This window comes from Ursus americanus, chromosome 14 (genome assembly GCF_024610735.1).
Source record: "Ursus americanus isolate L20-20 chromosome 14, mUrsAme1.1.p, whole genome shotgun sequence".
In the NCBI taxonomy this organism is placed as follows: domain Eukaryota; kingdom Metazoa; phylum Chordata; class Mammalia; order Carnivora; family Ursidae; genus Ursus; species Ursus americanus.
The window spans coordinates 58,296,200-58,322,958 of NC_142140.1; the positions used below are offsets into that span (position 1 = coordinate 58,296,200).

A 26,759-nucleotide genomic window follows, 5' to 3' on the forward strand; every position below is an offset into this window, starting at 1 on the left:
ACAGTTATTCCCTAACTACTACTGCTAGTGATAAGACGTTATTTTTTTTTCTTTTAAGTAAAGCTATGCTCAATGTGGGGCTTGAATTCACAACCCCAAGATCAAGAGTCACATGCTGTACCGAATGAGCCAGCCATGTGCCCCAGAAATAAAAACTACTTTGAAAGGGCTTCCACTGGGAAGGTTGGTAAAATTTTAAGTGTCAAAATCAACAAGGAGAGCAACAGCCCATTGAATAATATAAGAAACCATGCGCCAAAATCCAATAGGAATAAATAAATAGGGGAAAAGGAAGGTCTTCTACACACTAGAAAGCAAACTAAAGAATGGAAAAAAATAATGGTGTTAGAAAAATTCCTTCATACATGTCATACTCATAATGGATTCAGGCAAGTGCCATCAACAACTATTGAAAATAGTTTGAAGAGGGGCGCCTGGCTGGCTCAGTCGATGGAGCATGGGTCTCTTGATCTCAGGGTTGTAAGTTGAAGCTCCATGTTGGATGTAGAGACAACTTAAAAATAAAATCTTTAAAAAAAAAAAAGTTGAAGAAACACAGGATTTTCATAGTTTCAATGAAGATAGGCTGAGAAACAAAGAATGAAAATGATATTTTAAAAATGGAAAAAAAATGATCAAAGAGAAGGTAGCAGAAATGAAAGACAAGAAAAAATATGCATATTACCAGAATCCCTGAGGAAGGAAAATAAACAATGGAACAGAGCTAATAGAATGCAAAAAGACTTTTCCAGAAATAGAGAAGGATATGAATCTACAAATTGAAAAGGCCATTGGGTAAATTGACTTAAAGCAATGAATTCTAACACACAGCCAAGAAAAAACATTAGATTTCAAGGACAAATTTAAATCCCCAAGACTCTAGGCAGAAGAAGACGGGGAAGGAGGAGGAGAAGACAGAGGAGGAGGAGGAGGAGGAGGAGGAGGAAGAGGAGGGGGAGGAGGAGGAGGAGGGGGAGGAGAAGACAGAGGAGGAGGAGGAGGACAAGACAGGAGGAGGAGGGGGAGGAGAAGACAGAGGAGGAGGAGGAGGAGAAGACAGGAGGAGGAGAGGGAGGAGAAGACAGAGGAGGAGGAGGAGGAGAAGACAGGAGGAGGAGGGGGAGGAGGAGGAGGAAGAGGAGGGGGAGGAGGAGGAGGAGACAGAGGAGGGGGAGGAGGAGGAGGAGACAGAGGAGGAGGAGGAGGAGAAGGAGGAGAAGACAGAGGAGGAGTAGGGGGAGGAGGAGGAGGAGGAGGTGACAGAGGAGGAGGAGGAGGAGACAGAGGAGGAGGAGGGGGAGGAGGAGGAAGGGGAGGAGGCGGAGGAGGGGGAGGAGGAGGAGGAGACAGAGGAGGGGGAGGAGACAGAGGAGGAGGAGGAAGAGGAGGAGGAGACAGAGGAGGAGGAAGGGGAGGAGGTGGAGGGGAAAGAACAATTAGCTTACCTACAAAAGCGAAAGGAACTGAAATCGGGAGTTTCAAACTAACATGCTAAAAAAGCAAACAGCGAGACACCATTTTTAAAAGAACAGCTTAATGAAAGTAAGTGTGAGCCAAGGATTCGATATCCACCCAACCTGTCCTTCAAATACCAAGGCTACTGAAAAGCATTTCAACGTACAAGAACTTAGGGAAATCTGCCCCCTTAGGCCCCTCTTGTGACCCACTAGCACAGGAACTTCATCTAAGCAAGTGATATCTGAGAAAATTCAGCCAAGGCACTGATGATGAGCATTTTAAAAAAATATAAATATACATCTAATAATAGAGCAAAGATGGAAAGGGGGTGGAAGACTAGGTTCAAATGTTATGGATCATGACCAAGTAGAAAGAACGCAACTAAAATGGGAGAAGGAAGATGAGAAAAGGAAGCAGTGGACTCACTGCCGCCTAGGGAATGGGAAGACATTAAAGCATACAAAAGCAACCCCGATAAACTGGACAGTAAAAAGATAAAAAAACACAGAACTAAGTGCTTTAAAGAGGCATTAAGTACAAAGACAACAGAACAAAATTACAAACACTGTTAAATAGCAAAAAGGGAGTATTAATAAAAGAGCGAAGTACAGCTTTCTGGTTGAGGAAGACACACAGCAAATGATACAAAATATATATAATTATAAAAAGTTACAACAGCCTAGAGCCAACGGCACTCGGATAGCCACAAGCACACCCAGGGCCCGGATCCTGGTTTCTCAAACCATTCTCCAGTAGAACCAGGGCTCCCTGGAGAAAGTATTGATTCTAGGACTGGGGCTAGGACTAGAAATACACAAGATGAGGAGAACCTGGAGAAGCATGTACAGCCAGAAATTATACAAGTGTTACAAAACAAAACAAAAAACCCCACAAAGTTGGAGGCATGTCAGAAGGATGTGTGAGCCGAACAAAAGAGCCCACCCCCCCCCCCCGTGGCCAAAGCTGGAAAAACTTGAGCAACAAAATAAATCATGACATTTTGGATTATAACCCAAAGTATAAAATAAATATCCATGAGTTCATATTGATATAACTAATTGCATAAATACATAAAGGGGGTAAATAGGCAAAACTCCGATGCAAAAGAATTCAAGAAAACTTATTAAGATACTCAGCCCTCAAGGAAATGCAACACAACTCCCCACTCCTAAGTGAAAGCCACGTGACTTCCCTCTAAAGAGTACAGGATGGAAGGGCTTAAAGTTTACAGTGGAGACACCTGACAAACACACCTCAGCCAGGTGACCAAGGTCAATGACAGTGATAAGTCATGGTGGTAGCATGTACTCTTGACATGATGGGATGAAAACGGCTAAAACTTTACCTGTATGGCCTCCCCCCAAAACCCCATAGCCCCACTCTAGTCATGAAGAACAGTATCCGTCATATTCCACAGAGGGACAAGCTACAAGATACCTGCCCAGTCCTCCTCAAAACGAGGTCATCAAAGACAAGGAAAGTCTGAGGAATTGTCATAGCCCAGGGGAACTTAGGGAGACATGATGACTAAATGTCATGTGGGGTCTTAGATGGGGTCCTGTGACAGAAAAAGGACATCAGGTGGAAACTAAGGAAGTATGAATAAAGCATGGACTTTAGTTAATGATTATGTGTCAACATTGTTCATTAATTGTAACCAATATGCCAAAATAAGATAAAATATTAACCATAGGACAAACTGGATATAGGATATATGGAACAATTCAATAATATAATAGGCTCACGAACTTTCCCTGCATTTCCCCTGCACTCCCAGTGTCAGACACACACCTGTCTGTACTCTATCTGGACAAAGATCAGGACTGTTGATCTAGCAGGAAGACAACACAGACAAGTGCAGTGAAGTGCCTGCCAGATAAAGGGAAGTTGATCCTGACTGTATCTGCTAGCAGAATGGGCAGAAAGCATTTGCTAACCCAAAAGCCACCTGTCGGACGCCAGGAGCTGGTTCACCTGCACCAGCAGAGATGCCGCATTCGAGACATAGCTGTGAGAAATACACCAACCTGCATCTCTGAGTATCTGGATGGCAGTACTAATATCTGCAACCCCTCCGTGAATGAGGTGCTGCTTCAGCTTTACGATCTTAGGGAGCAATTGTAGAAGCATCCCTTTGACCTTCTCCTTGTAATAAGTCTCAAGGAATCAGTTAGGAAATCAAAACTGCTATTTTGCTAGTTAATATGTCCACCTATTCCCATTATCCATTCTGGGCCCGAGGAACTAACCTATTCTCACGTTTTTATTAGGCATTTGTAATTTATAATTTTTCTAACTTTCTGTGCATAGCCTTTGCACATTTTATTGGATTTCTACATTTTGCATTTGATTTAGAATAGCTCTAAAAATATTAATGATAGTGTCCTTTTTTACTATAATATAATTAAAAACATTTCCCAGTTGGCATTTCTTTCATCTTCTACTATTAGACATTTTAACTTTTTATTTTTCAAATAATCATTTTATTTATATTTTTTGGATGTCATAAATTTCACTTCCTAAGTATATAGAAACACTGATGTTTTCTTTTAGGATTTTTGTTTTCTTATATCTAATTTTTTAGTCCATCTGGAACTTACTTGGTTGTACTAGAAGAGAGGACTATAGGTTGAATCATCTCTTGCCATAAATTATATATTTTTTATATTTTTTAAATATTTTATTCATTTATTTGCAGAGAGAGAGAACAAGCAGGGGGAGCAGCAGGCAGAGGGAGAAAAAGACTCCACACTGAGCAAGGAGCCCAATGTGCACTCGATTCCAGGACCCTGGGATCATGACCTGAGCCACACGCAGACACTTAACCAACTGAGCCATCCAGGCGCCCCTAAATTATATATTTTATTATATTCTTGCATCTGTTTATACATTTCCAAGGGCTATCTGTTACAGAATTTCTCAACATTGGCATTATTCGCATTTTGGGTCAAATAATTCTTCTGGGGGGCTGATCCTGGGTATTTTAAGATGTTCACAGCGTCCCTGGTGTCTCCTTACTAGATGCGTTTATCATTCCCTCTTCACATCCCCAGCAGTGAACCAAAAATACCTCCAGATATTTCCATATATCCCCGAGGGGAAAAATCAGCCCTGCTTGGGAACTACTGGTCTCTTCTTATAATGGCAATAGACCATTTCAATTATTTGTACTCATTCATTATTTTAATTGGTACATCTGATCAGAAAATTCTTCATTCTTCATTTGCAATAGTTGCCTAGCTACTCCTTTGCACTACTTTTCAGAGATTCTTTTAGAATTAATTTATTATGAGGCACAGAGAAGTTCCTGATGAAAATTTCGTTGGAAATTTCTCTAAATGTTATGGCTGTGTGCGTCTTTGCATTGAGAAGTCTTCAATCCCACAAAGTTGCTTATGTACCATGAAAATGACACCTCTGTCACTTCATCAGGAACACTTGGAATTGTTCTTACACAGATCCTGCACGTGGTGTTAAGCCTATTCTTCAATATTTTATACATACATACATGTGTGTGCGTATATATCATGAAAATGCAATTTTAGTCCAATAATATATCATATATTGTAAATATTTAATGGTATCTACTAAATTGACTCTTTCATCAGCTCTCACGGTTTTATAGTTTTCTCTTTAGTTTCCTCAAGAAAGCAAAGCTATCACCTCTAACCACCACCCCTGCTTCTGTCCTATTGTGTACACTGATCATCCTTACGGATGCAGAGGCTTGAGATCTGAGTTGCTGCGGACACAGACTGCCCAGAAAATCACCGAGGGAAGGACAAAGAATATAAATGGAACACTCGCAGGAAAAACCCTGATCACACATTAAAACGACAGAAATGAAATCTTAAAGCAGCCTATCAGAGTAAGATGCTTTAAGTGCACTTAATACACATTTTTAAGAATCAACTCCTGTCCTGTCCGGCTCCACGCAGCGGGCGCTCCGCGGGGACTTGAGTCGGGACATCCCGGCCCAGGAGGAGGACGCAGGCGGAGCGCCCCGCTGCGGGGAGACGCCGGGAGCGCTGCACTGTGAGCTGATTCTGCTCAGAGCGCGCATCCCGGAGATCACGCCAGGCAGGGTTAGGGCTCAGAAGCAGGAAGGCGTTTCTGCCCGGCCTGGCTACGTGACCTCCGCCCCCTCCCGTCACTCAGACTGGGGCGGTGCACACAGGAACATTGCCCAATCACAGGCACTGGGACCTAGAGCAGTGTCGAATCAGGAGCCGTGGAAGAGGGTGTGCCCGGAGTACTGTCCAATCAGCACTGTCCGATCGCCCTGGCTTGGGACGTCGCGGCGGGCCCCTGGGCACGTGCCCCGCGCGGCCCCAGGTGTCCGGTGCGCTTGGCTCTCACCTGCCTGAGCCACGGAGGCGCGGGGAGGGGGACGGGGAGCGGGGCCGCGAGATGGTGAGTGCGCCGGCCCGGGCCGAGATCCAGAGGGGCTGACTCGAACCGGCTGGCGGCGGCCGCGGTGTATTAAATATTGCTATACATTAATATTATATCGCTCATTGCTTAAGATGCAAGGACATGAATTTTGATTTTTCTATATTTTCTATTAATTGAGTAAAATGTACTAATTTTTGGATCAGTTTTTAGACATTCTTGCATTTCCTGAAATAAAACGAGTTTGGAGCTTAGGTGTGTTTATTATGCACATTATTCATTACTCTATGTAGGGCAGTAACATGTGGAATTTTTTTTTATAGACTTTTGCACTTATATTTGTTATATTTAACTTCCCCCCCTAGTTATATTGCTCTGCTGTTGGCATATCTCTGAAAAAGGAATTATTTTCTATATGTAGAATCATTAACCCCTTTAGTATTTAGTACAGCTGGCCTGTAAAACAGTTTGGGATTTTTGTTTTCTTTGTGTAAATATTTTAAAACACTTTTATTTTCTTTAAGCTACTTTAAACTTTCAACAACTGAATACTATGGAAGTACTCAGAATTTTATGTATTTATTTTTAAAGATTTTATTCATTTATTCACTTACTTATTTGAGGGAGAGAGAGTGCGCCTGTGAGCGGGAGGAGCAGAGAGAGGGGGACAAACAGACTCAGCACTGAGCATGGAGCCCGACATGGGGCTCGATCTCATAATCCTGAGATCATGACCGGAGCCAAAATCAAGAGTTGGGTGCTTAACCAACTGAGCCACGCAGGTGCCCCTGGAGGTACTCATAATTTTGAAATGTTAGATCATTCCCCTCTTCTTATGTTTAATCCCTAGAACATTCCTACCTGTGCCTGCGTTTTCATTCATAACTTTATTTGCCCATGCTTTGTTTTTCGTGAAGAAAATTGTCAAAGGTTTGTCAGTTTGATCCATTTTCAGGAGATATATTTTTTGCCTCCTTTTTATATTGTTAATTTTGCCCTTCACATTTCTTTCTACTCTTTCTTCTTTAATGCAGCTGCTCTTTTTTCAAACCCAGAAGCTCATTTGTAGCCCATTGATACAGATGGTCTTTCTGCTCTTGGCTCAGGACACTTTGATTCCAGTGCCTCCTTGGACCAGACTTCTATGATTCCAGTGTCTCTCCACTGGGACATGGTGAAGTTGACCAGCACTTGTGATCTTTCTTGAGACCTTGTGAAATTGTGACATTCAGCTTCTAATTCTTAAGAGTTGAAAAATGCAGTGGTATTTAACAATAAATCAAGCCCCCCAAAACAACAATCAAGCCAAGGTATCCATTTCCCGTGTTACTCACATGGTTATTTTACTGTTTGGGGGGTTTTTGTTTTGTTGTTGTTGTTTTTAAAGATTTTTATTTATTTATTTGAGAGAGACAGCGAAGAGAGAGAGCACAAGGTGGGGGGGAGAGGCAGACTTCCCACTGAGCAGGGAGCCTAACGTGGGGCCTGCTCCCAGGACCCGGGGATCACGACCTGAGCCAAAGGCAAGACGCTTAACCGACTGAGCCACCCAGGCACTCGTTGTTGTTTTTCAAAGATTTTATTTATTTGAGAGAGAGAGAGAGAGAGAGAGAGAGAACTAGTCGGGGGAGGGCAGAGGGAGAGGGAGAGAGAGAGAGGCAGACTCCCTGCTGATCCCAGGACCTGGAGATCATGACCTGAGCTGAAGGCAGACCCTTAAGCATCTGAGCCACCCAGGCGCCCCATGGGTTTTCTTGAAGTATAGTTGACACACAATGTTACGTTAATTTCAGGTTTACAACATAGTGATTCTACAAGTCTGTACGTTATGCTGTGCATGAGGTTATGTTCACAAGTGTAGCCACCATCTGTCACCATATGAAGCTATTACAATACCAATGACGGTATTTCCATGCTGTACCTTCTTTTTTTTTTTTTTTTTTAAGATTTTTATTTATTTATTCGACAGAGATAGAGACAGCCACCGAGAGAGGGAACACAAGCAGGGGGAGTGGGAGAAGCAGAAGCGCCTGATGTGGGCCTCGATCCCCTAATGCCAGGATCACGCCCTGAGCCGAAGGCAGACGCTTAACCACTGTGCCACCCAGGAGCCCCCATGCTGTACCTTCTAACCCCATGAGTTATTCCGGAAGCCTGTACCTCCCACTCCTCTTCACCCATTTTGCCCATCTTCCTACCCCTTCCCCTCTGGCAGCCATCAGTCTGTTCTCTGGATTTATGGATCTGTTACTTGTACTGTTTTGATTTTACCCTGCTCCAGTTTGACTTGCTCACCCTCTCATTCCATATGGCTTCACTGTCTGTATTGTATTTACAGCACTTACCCTTCACCTAGATTATAGATTTCCTTATTTCCTCCCCCATGAGAATTTAAGACACAGGTGGTTCAGAATGTTCCTCTTTCTTTAAAGCACTGCACCTCTGTAGCTTCACGCAGTAGGAATTACCGCCTGAACAGACTGTTAGCAAATGAATGAATCAGAGTTACAGGTGTATAGAGAAGCAACTCTCCTGAGACGCCGGTGAGGCTCAGCTGGTTAAGCATCTGCCTTCGGCTCTGGGATCAAGCCCCACATCGGGCTCCCTGCTCAGCGGGGAATCTGCTTCTCCCTCTCCTTCTGCCCCCCCCTCCCCCTGCTCATGCTCTCTCTCACTGTCTCAAATAAATAAATAAAATCTTTAAATATATATAATTAAAATAAATTTCAACACATCTTCCTTTTTATAAGGTGATTACAAGAAAATTCAAATTTAGATACATTGTATTGTCTTCCTGTCTGACGGCACTGCTCTAGATCAGGGGCTGGCAGAGCACAGGCCAAATCCAGCCTGCTGCTTATTTTATAAATAAAGTTTTATTGGCACACAGCCACAGCCATTCCTTTACTTGTTGTCTGTAGCTACCTTTGTGCTACGAAGGCATCGCTGAGCATGTTGCAACAGAAACCACGTGGCTGGAAAAGCCTAAATGACGTACTGTCTGATCTTTATATACAGCCTGCGGACCTCTGCTGAGTAACAGCCGTAATCATATTGTAAGGTATATGTATGTACAGAAATGCCGCTACTGGGACTTTAGGCTTTAAAGGGAACCAGGCTTACGACATTCAAATTGGGTAACACTGAGTGTGTTACCGACTGTCCTTTTAGCTTTCCCTTGTTATATACTGATTATAATATCTACTTGGGAGATTTTTATGAGAAACAAATACGCTAATGGTTGGAAATCTCTGTATAAAGTATTTCACACATCAGGGATGCTCAGTAGTACATAGTATTGTTACTATTGCCTTGAGACTGCTGTGGGCTTTGATGGCTTTAAAATATCACCTGACACATGGGGCCCCTGGGTGGCTCAGTCGTTAAGCGTCTGCCTTCGGCTCAGGGTGTGATCCCGGCGTTCTGGGATCGAGTCCCACATCAGGCTCCTCCGCTGGGAGCCTGCTTCTTCCTCTCCCACTCCCCCTGCTTGTGTTCCGTCTCTCTCTCTCTCTGTCAAATAAATAAAATCTTTAAAAACAAACAAACAAAATATCACCTGCCACACAGCAGTGGAAGAGTTGATTTTGTCTGTGGATAAAAATCTGTTGTGCGGCACTGGATAGCAGTGTGCTGAGCCTTCTGGTTTTGCTGCGCACCTGTGCCTGTGGAAGCAGTGAAATGATGCACGTTCTCAAAGGCCAGGCTTTCTGGGGATCCTGCAGGCCAGCGGAATCCATGTTCCGGGGCTGGGCAGTTATCCTTTCGGCATGCCAAAGGTGTGGAATGCTTGTTATGTGGAGAGACCCAAGAGGCTGGTGTATAAGTCAGTGCCTCTGGATTTTCAGACAGTGGGAATCCGTGTTCTGGAGGAAGGTGCTGCCTGATCCTTTATGCATTTTATGATCTCAGTAAATTCACAGGCAAACCCTTGTGGACTTCGGTTAATTCACTTCTACAGTGGAACTCATACTGCCTCTTCACAGGCAGAGAGAACCAGGGCACACTTCTCTGGGACAGACAAGGCTGCTCTGGCATCTTGGGAGGTCAGTCTGTGTGTTGAGGGAGAGCCATCGCCCGGAGCTGGTGGTTATCAGCACCCAGGCCATGAATGCAGGCCCCGTGGTGAGGGCTGAACTCCTGTCTAGCTCCAGTTTGTCGATACACTGCCTGTCTCCTAGAGAGGATGTAGGACAGGAAGGATTGCTGTTTCATAGAAAAACAGGAGACAGATAAATATTACTGCCTCTCATACAGAATATTATTCCACTAGGTGGACCTGCCAGTTTATAGTGCGTTGGAGTTCAAGGACATAGATCTATCTCAGGCCTGGGCTGAAGGTTGGGCATAACCAGGCTCCTTAAGAATCAAATGGTTGGTGAGCAGAAAAGCAGGAAATGCTCCCAGGCCCTTGACATGTTTCCACTCATTAAAACCTCATCTAGGTCCGATGTTAGTGCTGAGGCCTGTAGTGGACAGTGAAGAAAGACAAGAAATCCTTGTTTTATTTGTATAGTATTTCTTTCATATCTCTGATATATTGTGGACTGTTCTGGACCCTTCAGAAGAGTGAAAATAGTCACAAATTGTGGCAGGATGAGATCATTAGAGATGCTATTAAATCTATAAGGCCAGCTGGCACCCCTGAAGGTTCAAGTGCTTAATACAGGGGAGGAGACAGAATGACAAAGCCCGAGAGTAGATGGGAGGCCACAGAACTATGTGTGAACTTGCTGTGAATCAAGTCTTGGTTCCCCAGTCAACCTCTCCCTTCCTCCTGCACACACCAGTGGAGAATGGTACCTTGTTGAACCAGAATCTGTAGGATGTTTCAGGACTCAGTGGTCTTTGCGGACGTGGCGGTGGACTTCACCCCGGAGGAGTGGGCTTTGCTGGACGGTGGTCAGAGGAGGCTCTACAGAGACGTGATGCTGGAGACCTGCAGGAACCTGGCCTCCCTGGGTAAGCATGGCTCCACCGCTTCATTTACTCTCTAGAGTATAAGTACCTGCAAGCTTTGAGCTTGTTCCAGAACTTGAGCTGAACAATGGGACTTTATTGCTAAGGAAGACAGACACGGTCACATCACTAGAGCATATAGTCTAATAACTTTCTAATGTACATATTTGAACCTGCTACTTTCTCTCCTAAATGTTTTTAGCCTCTATAAGGATTATAACTCTGTGCCTTAAGAGGAATAAACATTACATTTGGAAATGTTGATTAGAACATAACTTACTCTTCTTCCTGAGGACGTTGAATTGTTTCAGATACCTCAGCATCTTTTTTTTTTTTTTTACTTTTCATCCATCCTCACAGATGTCCTTGGTCACACTGAAAAACCTTTCCTGTTTTCTCTTTTACAGTATTGAGCATGTGCATTTTGTCCAATTCCTTCCCATGCTGCTTTCCTAACAACAAGGCATTTATGTCACCATAGGTCTCGATCTTCATGGAAGCATTTCCAGTAAATTGCCCACCACTTTGGCCTCTTGTCCTTATTGTTGTCAATGTCCTGAAACAGCCAAAGGTCTTCAGCGTTTGTTGTGTTTTTTTTTGCTCAAAACGACATTCTTCCTTATAAAATTTGTTTAATTTTTGGATCACTATTTGAAAGGAAATGTACGTTTCCAACGTATTTTTTTGCCTTCATCTCACCAGTTCTTTCCAAAGAAAGAAAGTAAATTTTGTTGCTATTTTTCATATAATGACACTCAACTTAAAATCAGTAGGTCAGATCCTTTATAGCATATGTTTAGGGAAGACATATGACATGAATGGAATATAGAAAGATTCAGAAGGAATATTCCTGGTTCTTCATTGTAGGTAAAATCTGGAAATGCCCCGGCATTGAACATCAGCACAAGAATCAGGGGACACGTATGAGGTGAGTGGCATAGACTTGAAAGAAAGTAGGTCTTGGGAGAGTCTGCGTATGCCATGATAGAAATATGTGTGTGTGTGTGTGTGTGTGTGTGTGTGTGTGTGTGTGTTTGTTGGTGTGTGTTAATGTGTGTGTGTGTGTGTCTGGGTTTGTTGGTGTGTGTGTGTGTACATGTAGGTATACATCAGATGTTAGGTATTCACAGAGAATTTTCACCAATTTTATAAAAGTGGTGCACATGTTGATTATTTGAGACAGTTCCGCTGCAAACAGCTTTCGGGAAACAAAACCCAATCTGTAGAAAACGCTGAAAATGGTACATGGGATTGAGCCCTCAGAGCATTCAGTTTATATACCACTTTACAACAATTCTGACAGGGCAGGAACTGTACATTCACTGAAAATGGTAAAAATGTAATCCTATTAATCATTAAAAGCCATCAATGAATTGTGAGCTAACCACTGGTAACATGATGCCTATTTTTAACAGGTGTCATGCGGTGGAGAGACCCTCAGAAAATATTAAAAGTAATCAGTGTGGAGAAACCAACCAGATTTCAAATTTTATTATGCACAAGAGACTGTCTACTGGAGTAAAATCCTATGAATACATTAAGTTTGAAAAAGCCATCATGGATACTAAATCCCTTCAGAGTCCCATAACATCACCTCAACATAGACAGAAACCCTATCAGTGTAAGGAATGTGGGAGAACTTTCATTTGTTACTCATCATTTAGGGCACACTTAAGAGCTCACACTGAAGAAAAACCCTACACATGTAGAGAATGTGGAAAAGCCTTTATATACTTCTCCAAACTTAGGGTCCATATAAGAATCCACACTGGATGAATGTGAGAAGTGTGGGAAAACCTTCAGATCTCCCTCAAACCTCTGGACACATAGGGAGACTCATACTGTTGAGAAACCCTATACCTGTAGAGAATGGGAGAAATCCTTCTCTTCTCCCTCGTCTCTTAGGAAACATGCGAAGGTTCACGGTACAGAGAAAGCCTATGCATGTAAGGAATGTGGGAAAGCCTTTCTTCATTCTTTTTACCTGATCATACATGCAAGAATGCACACTGGAGAGAAAGCCTATAAATGTGTGGAATGTGGGAAGGCCTACAGTTGGCTCTCGGACCTTAGGATTCACATGAGAACACACTCTGGAGAAAAGCCTTACAAATGTAAACAGTGCAGGAAATCCTTTAGTTCCCCTTCATCCTTTAAGGGACATTTGAGAACTCACACAGGAGAAAAACCGTATACACGTAATGAATGTGGGAAAGCCTTCAGCAGTCTCTCGTACATTAGAACACACGTGAGAATTCACACTGGAGAGAAGCCTTATATATGTAAGCAATGTGGGAAAGCTTTCAGTTGGTCGTTGTCATTTCGAGGACATTTGAGAACTCACAGTAGAGAGAAACCCTATGAGTGTAAGGAATGTGGTAAAGCCTGCAGTAGACACTCATCCTTACAAAGACATGTGAGAATTCACAGTGGAGAGAAACTCTAAATGTAAGCAGTGTGGGAAAGACTTCTGTAGTCCCCTATCCTTAAAAAAAGACAGCAACTCCCACAGGAGGGAAACCCGATGTCAGTAAATGTGAAAAAACCTTCATGTAAATTACATCACATATTGTGCACAAAAAATTGCATACTAATAGAAAATTTTTATAAGCATCTTATATTGTTGGCTTTACTGGTGCCTTATTCTTAAAATAGACTCCTATCACATTATTTCCAATTCTTTTTCAGATTTTATTTATTTGACAGAGCACAAGCAGGGAGAGCAGGAGAGGGAGAAGCAGGCTCCCCGCTGAGCAGGGAGCCCAATGTGGGGCTTGATCCCAGGACCCTGGGATCATGACCTGAGCCGAAGGCAGATGCTTAACCGACTGAGCCACATAGGTGCCCCACATTATTTCCAATTCTTTCTGAGAAAAACATTTAGGAGATAAATAATTCCTTTAAGTATTACTTTGCCAAGGCAGCCCTAACAAATTGCCACAAGGTTGGTAACTTAAACAGAAATTTATTCTCTTCCAGATCTGGAGGCTAGAAGTTGGAAATCAAGGTGTCATTATGATTGGTTCCTTCTGGGGCCCCTGGGTGGCTAAGTTGTTTAAGCGTCTGCCTTTTGATTTCAGCTCAGGTCATGATCTCAAGAGTTGTGAGACTGAGCCCCACATGGGGCTGCACGCTGGGCATGGAGCCTGCCTAAGAGTCTCTCTCCCCCTCGGTTTCCCTACCGGCTGCTCATGCTCTATTATTTACATAAATATATTATATTTATATGTATATTAATTTATATTATATGTAATTTATATAAATTACATAAATATATTTTATATATATATATATATAAAGTTCCTTCTGAGGGTTCTGAGGAGGAACTTGATCCATGCCACTTTACAAGTTTCTGGTGGCTATACCAGCAACCCTTAGTGTTCCTTGACTTATAGACACTCCAATTTCTGCCCCTCTTAATGCCACCACTTCTACCTGCTTTATCCCCTTTTCTTTTAAGGACATGTGCCATAGGATTCAGTGCCCACCCTAATCCAGGATGATCTCATCTTGAGATCTTTATTACATCTGCAAGGATTCTTCAAATAAAGTCACATTCACAGATTCAGAGTGGACATATCTTTTTTTTGGGGGGGGCACAATTTTACCCACTATATACCCTGTCAGCCAAATTACATACCTTTTGATATACAGTGTTTTAATTATGAATTTCTTATATAGAAATTATTTACCCTACAAAGTCTTTTGGACCAACAGAGCTCTTGAAGTGTATATTTAAATCTGTAATCTTTGGGGTTTTAGATCCATTTTATTTAGTCTTAATTTTCATTAGGTTTCAAGCATGTGGTTATTATGATAATGATGCTTTGGTGTCAGTGGAATTTTGTTTCTTGCACATACTGGGATTTATATACATCAATGCTCTTTCCTCCTTTCTAAGAAAAACAGTATTTTTGAGGTTCTCAGTCTTCAGTATTTTTTTAAAAACGTATGTTTGGCATTTCTTCTAGTTAGTGGACACAATATTTTATTTTCTGGCAGAGATTCCTCAGTGTAAAGCTTTTGAACGAAGACACCCTCATCTAACTTACTTTCCTCTTTTGCCGTTTTTGCTCACCCTAGTTCTTGGCAGAAACTGGATACAGGGCTTTGAATTGAAAAGAGAGACCTTGTTACTTGAATATGATAAAGCTAGGGTAGCTAAAACAACAACAACAACAACAACAACAACAACAACAACAACAACAAAACTACAGTAGCTATTTTGTGATAGATTGTGATGTGTCAGTGTGGGTAAACCTGGGAACCAGATTTCCCAGAATCTTTTTGCCGAATTGTCCCAGATTAGAGATGGCAAAGAGGCAAACTTTGCATGAGATCAAGAAGGTAGAAATAAACAATATGTCATACTTCGTTTGGGGAACTATCATACAGTAAAGCGTGTGCATCAGAGCTTGGCGAGCACCAGTGTCCCGCAGGTTTTCCTGCCTTCTGGGTAATCAAGTGTCTACAAACCAAACCTCAATTACTTGACTTCATTTCATCAGAGTTGGTGCCATCCACAGGCATCTCCCATAGCTCTCCTGTCATGGACCCACTTCCATTCTCACATATCCACAATTTAGATTTTCCTGCAAGCTCCAACACATCCACCCAGACCACTGATTTATTTATTTTTTGGTTGGTGACCTTTTCTGACACTCCCTCATTTCTCCCATGTTACTATATTTGTGTTAAGTTGAATTTCTGTCATAAACATCCTCCTATAATATGTCCAGTGGCCCTGTGTACCTGACTCCACAGGAACTTCTGAAATGTATAATTGTGTCAGAAAACACAAGGACTTTGTTTCCTGATTGCACTGTTGAGTGGTAGCATTTACGCTGTGCTTTTTGTTTCTGGACAGTCGTATATGAGAAATAGGTACCTTGTAAGTACATGAAGCGGACTGCGGGAGTCTTCTCTTACAGCCGAGTGCAATCTCTAAATGATAATGTGTGTTCAATTACAATTTCTACATTTGCAGAATAATTTGTGCTTTTTGGTCCAACAAATATTTGGTACATAATTCTTGGAAAAATCCTAGTAAAACTGATTTTATATTTTCTGTATACTTAAAATATTGTCTTTCATGTACTGAAAGGATATGTTAAAATATTCCAATACAATTATGTATTGTCAAAACAATACTGTGAGTTTGTCTTTTTAAACATACATTCTGAAGCCATAATACATATTTTAGTTTTTTGAGTTTTTTAAAAAGATTATTTATTTATTTGTTAGAGAGAGAGAGAGAGAGAGAGAACAAGCAGGTGGAGGAGCAGAGGGAGAGGGAGAAGCAGGCTTCCCACTGAGCAAGGAGCCCGATGCAGGACTTGATCCCAGGACTCTGGGATCATGACCTGAGCCAAGGGCAGATGCTAAACTGACTAAGCCACCCAGGTGTCCCCATATTTTAGGGTTTTTTTAATGTGAATTTTCATATTCTTATAATGTTAAGCAGCTTCCCCTTTAAAACGACTTAATCCATTTGTAAGAATAAAAACTTACAAATTGCCTAGGTCAATGCCCACCGGCCAGAACCCATGAGAAACACATGCAGTTGAAGAAAATTAGATCTGTGGACTTCCTGCAATAGGGAGACTGCTTAGCATGAGGAACAATGGAACATCTCAGAAATTGCAGAGTAGAAAGAACCTACAGGAACTGGATTTATTTCAGTTGATTTGGGGGGGGCATCAAAGAAGCAGTCTTTGCACTGGGTTGGACATCGCCAGGAAATGGACAGTAGAATGTTAATTCAGCAGGCTTTGGTTACTCGAATTGTGCACTTTACAAAGAAAACACTGGTCCTTGACCAGCTCCTGGGAGATAAATTCTGAGTCCTTGGAATATTCTGCCAAATAAGAGTGTTTTGTATGCCTACATTCTTGAGCCACACTGTAACAGTTTGCGTAGTTTATGCTAACGCTGTGACTTACGGTGAATGCCTGCTTTTGTACGCATAAGGCTTAGATGACGCTGTACCAGTCTGACCTCTGACGAGGGACTAGAGGCTGAGTAGCTAAGCTCAGTTATGTGGATGTTACATGTTTGCATGACTGACATCCAGTAAGAACCCTGAAGACCAAGGTCAGGTGTGCTCTGTTTGTCAACACTTCCCATGTGTTGTCACCCATCATTGCTGGGAGTGCTGTCTATGTCACTACTGAGAGAGGACAGTTGAAAGTTTGCACCTGATTTCCCCTAGGCTTCATTCACCCTATGTACTATTTCCCTTTGCTTATTTTAATTTATCCTTTTACCGTAATTATGGTATAATAGTTCTTCTGAATCCTATTGGTCCTTCAAGTGAATCATCAAGCCTGAGAAAAAGCTCTTGGGGGCTTCTTATACAAGAAGTGAATGTAATTGTATGATTGAGAATTTCAACAGTCACCAGAGTCCACATGTACCTGGGCTAGAGAATGTAGCTGTTAAGAATTCTCTTCTAAGAATTGTAGGCGTGCCTGGTGGCTCACTCAGTTAAGCGTCTGCCTTCTGCTTGGGTCATGATCAGAGGATCCTGAGATCGAGCCCCATGTCGGGCTCCCTGCTCAGTGGGGAGTCTGCTTCTTCCTCTCACTCTGCCTGATGCTCCCCCTGCTCGTACTTTCTTTCTCTCTTTCTGTCAAATAAATAAATAAAATCTTTTAAAAAATTGTAAATTGCATTATATGTTTGGCATTATCATTTCAATGCTATTATAGTCCAAATAACAGAACTTGTATCCTGGAAATCATAGAGTTGTCCCTAGTTTGAAAAAGGGATAGGATCATCTGCATAGTTTTACCCCATCATATGTCCTTTTCTATAAGCAGAATGATACCTATGCAAGCTTTTGGTGATCTGGTAGATGCAAGGAAAAGAACTGTAGCTTGCGAGGAGATTTTTCCTAGTAAAAATGAAGGTGAGCTGCAAATACAGTATGTCCTTTTGAGTACTATCCAACTTAGTGTGAAAGAAGGTATATTTAGTTTTTTTGTTTAAGATTTTTATTTATTTATTTATTTAACAGAGAGAGAGACAGCCAGCGAGAGAGGGAACACAAGCAGGGAGAGTGGGGGAGGAAGAAGCAGGCTCCCAGCAGAGGAGCCTGATGTGGGGCTCGATCCCAGAACGCCGGCCGGGATCACGCCCTGAGCTGAAGGCAGACGTTTAACGACTGTGCCACCCAGGCGCCCCAGAAGGTATATTTAGTACACTTAAACGTGGAAAATTTTAATGCCCTTGTATAGAAAGAGATGCAGAATTTTTGTTTCAGTGATCATAAAGTTTTTTGCAGGTATTACTTCCATGTAAGTCCTCCAGTGGGTTAGGGCAGAGAAGAAATGTAGTACCTCTTGCTTAAACAACAAATGAAGTCAAATCTGTGTCCACTTTTTCCAACATTAATATTTTATAATATTGCAGGTATTTCAATATAGTTTGACCATCATTATCTTATTTGATCCCCCCCTTCCCAACCAACCTCCAAAGAAGAAAGCTGAGCACTGGGAGCATGGTTTGACATCAGCTTATGTAACTTATAATGAATGGAATCTCAGTTTTGAAGTTTTTATGTGTTTCATGACCATACTGACACTGTAGAAATCCAAACCTCAGAACAACACTGAAAGGCAAGTATAATTGCTCAGTTTTATAAATGTGACATCAAATATATCTGACTCAACATACTACATAATGTCTGATTTCATTACAGGGCTTTTTCAACAGTTATGGTTTTGGAATCTAGAACAGATCAGACGGTAAGGGTGAGGAAGGGCTTAAAACACATACAAATGGGCAGCAAGAGTGATTATTTGGGGTGACGGATTAGTCTGTATTATGATTTTGATACCACTGTATACTGTGAAAACTCACAGAACTACACTTAAAAAGACTGAATTTTACTGTTAAGCATATTCCTAAATCAACAGCAGAAAACAAACACCAGGGGCGCCTGGGTGGCTCAGTCAGTTAAGCATCTGCCTTCAGCTCACATCATGATCCCAGGGTCTTGGGATTGAGCCCCAAGTGGGGCTTTCTCCTCAACGGGAGAGTCTGCTTCTCCCTCTCCCCCTAGTCCCCCGCCTCCTGCTCGTGTGCTCTCTCTCTCTCCTAATTAAATAAAATCTTTATTTTTAAGGAAGAAAACAAACACCAGAATCAATTTTTAGGTAAGCAAAACGATTCTGTCCACCTCCTCGACAATGTTACAAAGAATGGCAGATAAAGGAAAGAAGGAATCTTGAGCTATCAGGCCTTTCTCGGCATCCAGTTGGAAATTAGTCACGCCCCCCTGGGCCATGCTTGCCCTCACCTCAGGTACTTAGCCAGAGGGCAGGTGATGGCAGAAAAGGAGCAAAGGCCAGACTGTGTGTGGCTCATAGTCTCCAGGCAGGACTCTTTAGGCATAAAGATCGGAATAGTCCTGCACCTCTGTCAAGGACGTCCTTTAATGTTTTACCGCTACAGCTTTGCTCTGGTTATTGTAACTTCACTCTGATACCTGTAAACTGCACCCCCGCCCACCCAGAAGATACGCTAGCAGTCATCCTTCACATATGGCCCATTAATGTATATCTGAAGTGTCTTATGACTAATGTTTTATTAGACAGAAGTAAATAACCTTATCTTAACAACAGCTAGCCCCTCAAGGTCCTGGAAGCCTTGCCTCCAAATTCCTTAGAGACTTACTCTATCCCTAAACCCCACTAACTAAAAAGTATATGAACAGTCACTCCTCAAAATCCCAGTGCAGCTCTTTCTGCCCACAGGTCCTGTCCCCGTGCCTTAATAAAAGAACTCCTTTTTGCACTGAAAATTTGTGCACATCACAATAATTCATTCTTGCCTGCCCACTCCATAGCCCCACATCATAAAGGACACAGCATTTGTCCTACAGAGTCCTGGGAATCTGAGCTCTGGGAGAATTGTGGGTCTGAGACAAAGGTGGACCTAGAATTCTCAAGGAGGGCTCTCCTGGGCAGGATTCAAATCTTTGTCCATCTGCATCATAATCCAGGGCCTGTCTTGAGGCCACTGAAGCTCTGGAATCCCCATCCCAAACCCACTTTTGTGCTTTTTACTGAAAGAGTTCACTGAGGGATCCAAATCTCTCCCCATCTTGGAACTACTTCCCTGGAGCAGCATCACGTGGCAGTGCTGTGAGAGGGAGTAGAAAACGGGGAGTGAAAGCTCAGACAGTGACCTACACCCCTCGGTGGGAGAAACCGGCTCTCCAGCATCCGCAGCTCAGCAGCACAACACCCCGCCGCCACGCCTACTTCACGGTCTCACCCCACCTCATCCCTCCGCGCAGATGTACACGTGCAGTCACAGCACTGGGCCACAGCCCACTGTCTCCTGGCTGGGCCCTCGTGCCGGAGACTCATGGCGGCACATGTGCAATCCACGCCTGGAACCACAGCGCTGTCATTTGGCTCCCTAGTCTCGTGGATTCCAGGCTATGTCTGCAGAGCCCCCTCCTTCGTGCCCTGCTCTCTCACTTCCTGGGGCACACCCCCGGGATCCCAAGCCCCTTAGGAAAAGCAGTTCAAAGAAAGATGGGCCTCCAAGGCCAGAATCTGCCCCAGGGTTGCTCCCGGCAACAAAGCGCCCCCTCCAGACCAGCTGTTTCCGGAGGCAGCTGCCAGCTCAGACCTTGGCCAGTGCCCCGGCACAGGGGGGAATCTCCTTCCTGTCGTGGAAGCAGCGCCCGCGGGTTTCCCGGAAGAGACGGAGGGCCTCCGGAAGTGGCGAAATCCCCGCCCCAGGGAACTCACAGCCACTTCCGGTGGGTGCCCAAGAAGGGCTCTGGGCCATTTCCCAGCTTCAACCTTCTCCCTTTCTCTGACTGGATGCCCCGGAAAGGCGTCTGAAGACAGCAAAGCCCGCCAGGTGCGAAGGGAACCGCGGCCAAGTGCTGGACTCGGAGAGACGTAGCGGAGGACACGATGGCTGAGGAGGCCACAGACTCCACAGCCTGCCGGCGGTTCCCTACTGAAAGCAAAGGGACATCCGAAACTCTCCTGTCAGATAGTGAGCGGCGCATCGGTGCAAGAAACTGAAAAGAGAGTGACCGGCTGGAGCATTCCACCGAGGATACTGGCCCTTGACTTACAGCGCCTCGGGCTCCTGTCATGTAGCGGTGACAGCCCTCTTGACAGCTTCTTAGGGATGGGGAAGGTTCGGTCAAATTGTATGCACAACGTGAACTCAGTAGTGTGAGGTCCCTTCCCACCAGGTCAGCTAAAAGACACTCACTTGTGATTTGTCTTGGGTGCTGGGGGACACCATGTAGCCACATGGGAAGAGGGGTGAGATCTGTCCCCTTTTAAAGTGCAAGTAGGTATGCATCTTTTATGAGATTTGAATGAAACCCCCATTGTTTGTGTGTGAATGTGTAGGTATCCCAAACCTGATTGTTTAACAAGCATTTCTTGATCACCTGTATGCCAGATCCTGTGCTGGACATCTCCATGCTGGAGATGCAGCAATGAATACACACACACCCCTAAGTCATGGGGATGTACCGTACACCATGACGACTATAGATAATAATACTGTATTGTATATTTAAAAGTTGCTGAGGGTAGATCTTAAAAGTTCTCATCACAAGAAAAAAGTGTTTAATTTCCAATCTATGGATGGAGATGGATGTTAATTAGACTTATTTTAGTGATTTCACAATATACACATACAAACAAATTTTTCCTGGAGTTCTTGTGGGTGATTATCCGATGATGTTACTACCTACAGTGTTCCCCACTGCATGATCAACACCAGTTGAAAAACGGACCCTGCCTTTTCCTTTTCATTCAGATCACCTGTGATTTTTGTCACCTTCTGATTGCCAAAGGTCAGTTTTCATCTCTGTATTTGACGGCTTTCAGGGATGTTTCGTTGCCCCTGGACATGATGGTATTATTGCTGCATTTTAGTTGTACCTGGCTGGGCTGTTTGCCTCAGATGATACAAGCAGGTTCTCTGGGTCTTGAGGGAGGAAATGGTTAGGCGCAAAACAGTACAACTTTACAGACGATGCCTGAGTTACTGAGTGATTCCAATCATTGTTATAATGAACTTCACTCTCCAAAGTCATAGATTCACCAACCAATGTGACCCCTGTTTACGGGGACACTAGAACACTAACAGGTTCCATACAGCTGCACTGAACACTGTAATAATATGAGAGGTGTAGATTATGACTGCATTGTGGGATTTCTCTACCAGCAAGAAAGAGTTCATGCCATTTTCAAAAGGACTTTCACATTTTCATGCCTGAACCATGACACTCCTGGCTTAAACATTTCTATAGACAGCTGATTGTTCTAAATACCCAGATTTTTTTCTTGGGGTAATTATGGCCTTTCTGTTTCCAGTGCTATTTTTTTCTGGTTTTGACTATGAAGTTTTAGAGCAATGTTCACTTGCTGCTTCCTTGAGGATTATGTCTTTGTACCCTTTACACAGGACCATTGTGGATGCCAGTTACACGGTCTACAATGTCCTTCATGAGACGCTCCTCATTGAAGCAGAAGTAGAATATGTGGGGAATGCTAAGAGTCTACAGTTTGTTCCCTGACAGGTAATGATTCCCATTATTTTCTGTAGCCCCAGGTCTATAATTTATTGGGTACATGATCCTCGCTCTGAAGTCCTGAAAAGTTCGAAGAGCTCAGGTAAAATAGGTTGATGTCCTCTCTCCAGTGTTACAATTGTATCCGTACATGTTTCACAATGTAAAAAGTTCCCAAGAACATGAGTAGCTTTAACTTTATTTCATTTATGTTGGAATTTTCACCAAATAGAATATATCACCAGTTGGAGCAATTTTTTAATGGAGGAGTCACTGCCCAGTGTAGCCAAACCTTTTCCCAACGTCATTAATTTCCCAATCCTACCTATGATGTCTTTCAATGACTCCACAAAAAAGTTGAGTTCTTTGAACCCTTCTGTGAAACACACTCTGTGGACTAATTTCCATTTCCGCCTCACTTAATCCTATACCATCAGTGATAGTTAATGGCCTTCTCCAGTTATAGATGATGACACTGAAACTAAAAGGAGTAATTCAACTAACTCAATATCATAGGCCCATTTCACAGGTTTGCCTAGATTTCAAATACAGATTTTTATGAAACCACATGACATTCATAGATTACACATGGTCCTGGAGCATTAGAGAGAGTACATGGCATTTCAATTAACACATAGATATAAATTTAATGTCTCTACTTTCATGTGTTTGATATGTACCACGTTAGTTTATCATGCATTTATTATATTGTCTCATTTGACTTTCACAAAAATTGTAATGGACATTGTAGCTAGTATGGATATTAGATATTTTTACACTTGAGTCTGCTGGAAGGAAGTGATCATCGCCTGGTGCACAAGATGAAATATCTCAAAGTTATGCCTCCATCTGAAATGTTTTGCTTTCCTGAGTTCATTTTCCACTACAAATTATGCATCTGTTTTTAGCTCCACTTCCTCTGAGGAAGAACTATTTTAAATAACAGCACTGTTGACCTGGCTCCTTAGAAGAAAAGCATATAGGGAACAGTATGATATTGTGAACGGTAAGAATCCTCCTGCTGGACTGACCTGTTTACTGAAAGTAAGACAGTTTGTACTCCAGGCTCCTCACAGGCAAGATTTTGTATTCCAGGGGGAGAGGACAGAGTGAGCTGCAGGGTTTACTGAAGTTGGATACAGTTTTAACATTTAAATGATATCTTACATAGTTATTGGAAAAGAGTTCTGCCATAAGTATAATTTTATCCCCTTTTGCCACATTCCAGGGTCCATAATTTTGAATACCATAATATCTCATACTCTCTCCTCTGTACCTGCCACCAATTTTGACTCTGTGGGCTTCAACCTTGACATTTTCTTCTATGTTCTCCTGCTTTCCACTAAGTCTCTCTTCAGGTGTATGTAAATTGCTGGTACTTCATCCTGGGAGTTCTTGATTTTGCTGATCTATTCACAGTCATGTTTTCCGTTTGCTCCTTTTAACTTTTTATATAAATGCAACAGGCATACAGAAAAATGAACATATTATAAAACAGCTCCCTGAACTGTTATAAAGTTATAAACTGTTATACACCTAAGTAATCAGCACCAGATCAAGAAACAGAAAACTGCCAGCACCTGAAGCTCCATTTGTGCTCCCTTCTGGTCACTATCCTCAAAAGATAAGAGCATGAATGAGTTTACCTAGTTTGTATTTTCTTTTCTTTTTTTTTTTTTAATTTTTTAAAATTAATTTTTAAATTTAAATTCAATTAACACATAATGTATTATTTGTTTCAGGGGTACAGGTCTGTGATTCATCAGTCTTTTTTTTTTTTTTAAGATTTTATTTATTTATTTGACAGAGAGAGACATCCAGCGAGAGAGGGAACACAAGCAGGGGGAGTGGGGGAGGAAGAAGCAGGCTTCTAGCAGAGGAGCCTGATGTGGGGCTCGATCCCAGAACGCGGGGATCATGCCCTGAGCCGAAGGCAGATGCTTAACAACTGCGCCACCCAGGCGCCCCCTCATCAGTCTTACATAATACCCAGTGCTCATTACTACACATACCCTCTCCAACGTCCATCACCCAGTTACCCCATCCCCCCCACCTCCCTCCCCTCCAGCAACCCTCAGTTTGTTTCCTAAGATTAACAGTCTCTTACGGTTTGTCTCTCTCTTTGGTTTCATCTTGTTTCATTTTTACCCCTCTTCCCCTGTGATCCTCTGCTGTGTTTCTTAAATTCCACGTATCAGTGAGATCATATGATAACTGTCTTTCTCTGATTGACTTATTTCGCTTGGCATAATACCCTCTAGTTTCACCCATGTTGTTGCAAATGGCAAGATTTCATTTTTCTTTGATGGCCGCATAATATTCCAGTGTGTGTGTGTGTGTGTGTGTGTGTGTGTGTGTATGTGTGTGTGTATCTACATCGGTTGTTTCCTGACATGTTAATTTTAGACATTCTGACTGGTGTGAAGTGGTGTCTCACTGTGGTTTTGATTTGTGTTTTCCTGATGCTGAGTGATGTGCACCACCTTTTCATATGTCTGTTGTCCATTTGGATGTCTTCTTTGCAGAAATGTCTGTTCATGTCTTCTGCCCATTTCTTGATTGGATTATTTGTTCTTTGGGTGTTGAGTTTGGTAAGTTCTTTATAGATTTTGGATAACAGCCATTTATCTGATATGTCATTTGCAAATATCTTCTCCCATTCTGTCGGCTGTCTTTTGGTTTTGTCGACTGTTTCCTTTGCTGTGCGAAAGCCTTTTATCTTGATGAAGTCCCAATAGTTCATTTTTGTCTTTGAACCTCTTGCCTTTGGAGACATGTCTATCAAGCTGTTGCTGTGGCCAAGGTTGAGGCTGCTGCCTGTGTTCTCCTCAAGGATTTTGTTGGATTTCTGCCTCACATTTAGGTCTTTCATCCATTTTTGAGTCTATTTTTGTGTATGGTGAAAGGAAATCGTCCAGTTTCATTCTTCTGCATGTGACTAGTTTGTATTTTCTTTAATTAGATTTGCACAACATGGGGGCGCCTGGGTGGCACAGCAGTTAAGCGTCTGCCTTCGGCTCAGGGCTTGATCCCGGCGTTATGGGACCGAGCCCCACATCAGGCTCCTCCACTGGGAGCCTGCTTCTTCCTCTCCCACTCCCCCTGCTTGTGTTCCCTCTCTCGCTGGCTGTCTCTGTCTCTGTCGAATAAATAAATAAAAATCTTTAAAAAAAAAAAAAAAAGATTTGCACAACATGTATTTTTGTGTATCTGGGTTTCCAAGCAACACTTTAAGTCAGTCTCTGGTTGTTTTTTGTTTGTTTGTTTTGTTTTGATTCTCATCCTGTTATTACCCCACAATATCAATTCTATTGTTGATGGATATCTGAGTAGTTCCCAATTTAGGGCTATTATAAATAGTAATGCACTGTCCATTCGAGCAAGTGCCTTTTTGGTAAAAGTATATATGCTTTTTTTATTTGAGATATATACCTCTATATATACACTGGGACAAAGGGAGTGCATATTCTCAGCATTAGTAGATACTGGAAACACTTTTCCAAAGGGGTTGTATCAACTTACACTCCACAAGTGCAGGAGAATTCCAGTTGCTCTACATCTTCACTGGCATTCTCCTACAAGCATTTCACACATATTCATTTTATCAACTCTGGTGGGGAGGTACTGGTATCTCACTGTGCTTTTAATTTGCATTTTCCTGCTGACTAACCAAATAGAACATCTCTATTCTAGTTACACATCTATGTTATAATTATTATTAATTATAGCTGAGTTAAATCTATATTAGTTGTTTGAATATCTTCCTTTGTAAATGATTCATTTTCTCTTGCATTGCCTGCCCTTCTCTTATTAACTTATAGGGGTATGTAATATATTCTGGGTACAAGTCCTTTGCCATACATATATAAATTGAAAGTTCCTCTTTCCATTCTATGGGCTGTTCTTTTACTCTACCACTGCTGTCTTTTTTATATATACTTCTTACTTACAGCACAGTCTATTCTTCATGATTATTTTTGTGTTCTGTTTTTTTTTTTAAAGATTTTATTTATTTATTTGACAGAGACAGAGACAGCCAGCGAGAGAGGGAACACAAGCAGGGGGAGTGGGAGAGGAAGAAGCAGGCTCATAGCAGAGGAGCCCGATGTGGGGCCCGATCCCACAACGCCGGGATCACGCCCTGAGCCGAAGACAGATGCTTAACCGCTGTGCCACCCAGGCGCCCCTATTTTTGTGTTCTGTTTAAGAAATTTTTGCCTATTCCAGGGGCAAATACTCTAGCATAAGCTGACATGCCCTTTCCTTCATTCCAGAGGAGATTATTATTGTATGAAGCATGAATTTGGTTCTTAAATTGAGATACTTACATATTTTTTAAATTGTGGTAAAATACACAACATAAAATATACTATGTTAACCATTTTTA

General features: G+C 42.4%; 2 protein-coding genes across 2 annotated transcripts in view; one reads left to right on the top strand and one right to left on the bottom strand.

The window, feature by feature from the left end:
* LOC123793973 (uncharacterized) overlaps window positions 1-26,759 on the bottom strand; it is a 75,899-nt gene that overhangs the window by 46,155 nt on the left and 2,985 nt on the right. The gene's annotated exons all lie outside the window — the stretch shown is intronic.
* Window positions 5,735-14,063, top strand: LOC123793975 (uncharacterized). Its single transcript, XM_045800082.2, is given in 5 exon segments — window positions 5,735-7,160; window positions 10,641-10,812; window positions 11,677-11,737; window positions 12,225-12,581; window positions 12,583-14,063. Coding segments are annotated over 4 exon segments (1,227 nt in total). The 5' UTR covers window positions 5,735-7,160; window positions 10,641-10,676; the 3' UTR covers window positions 13,256-14,063.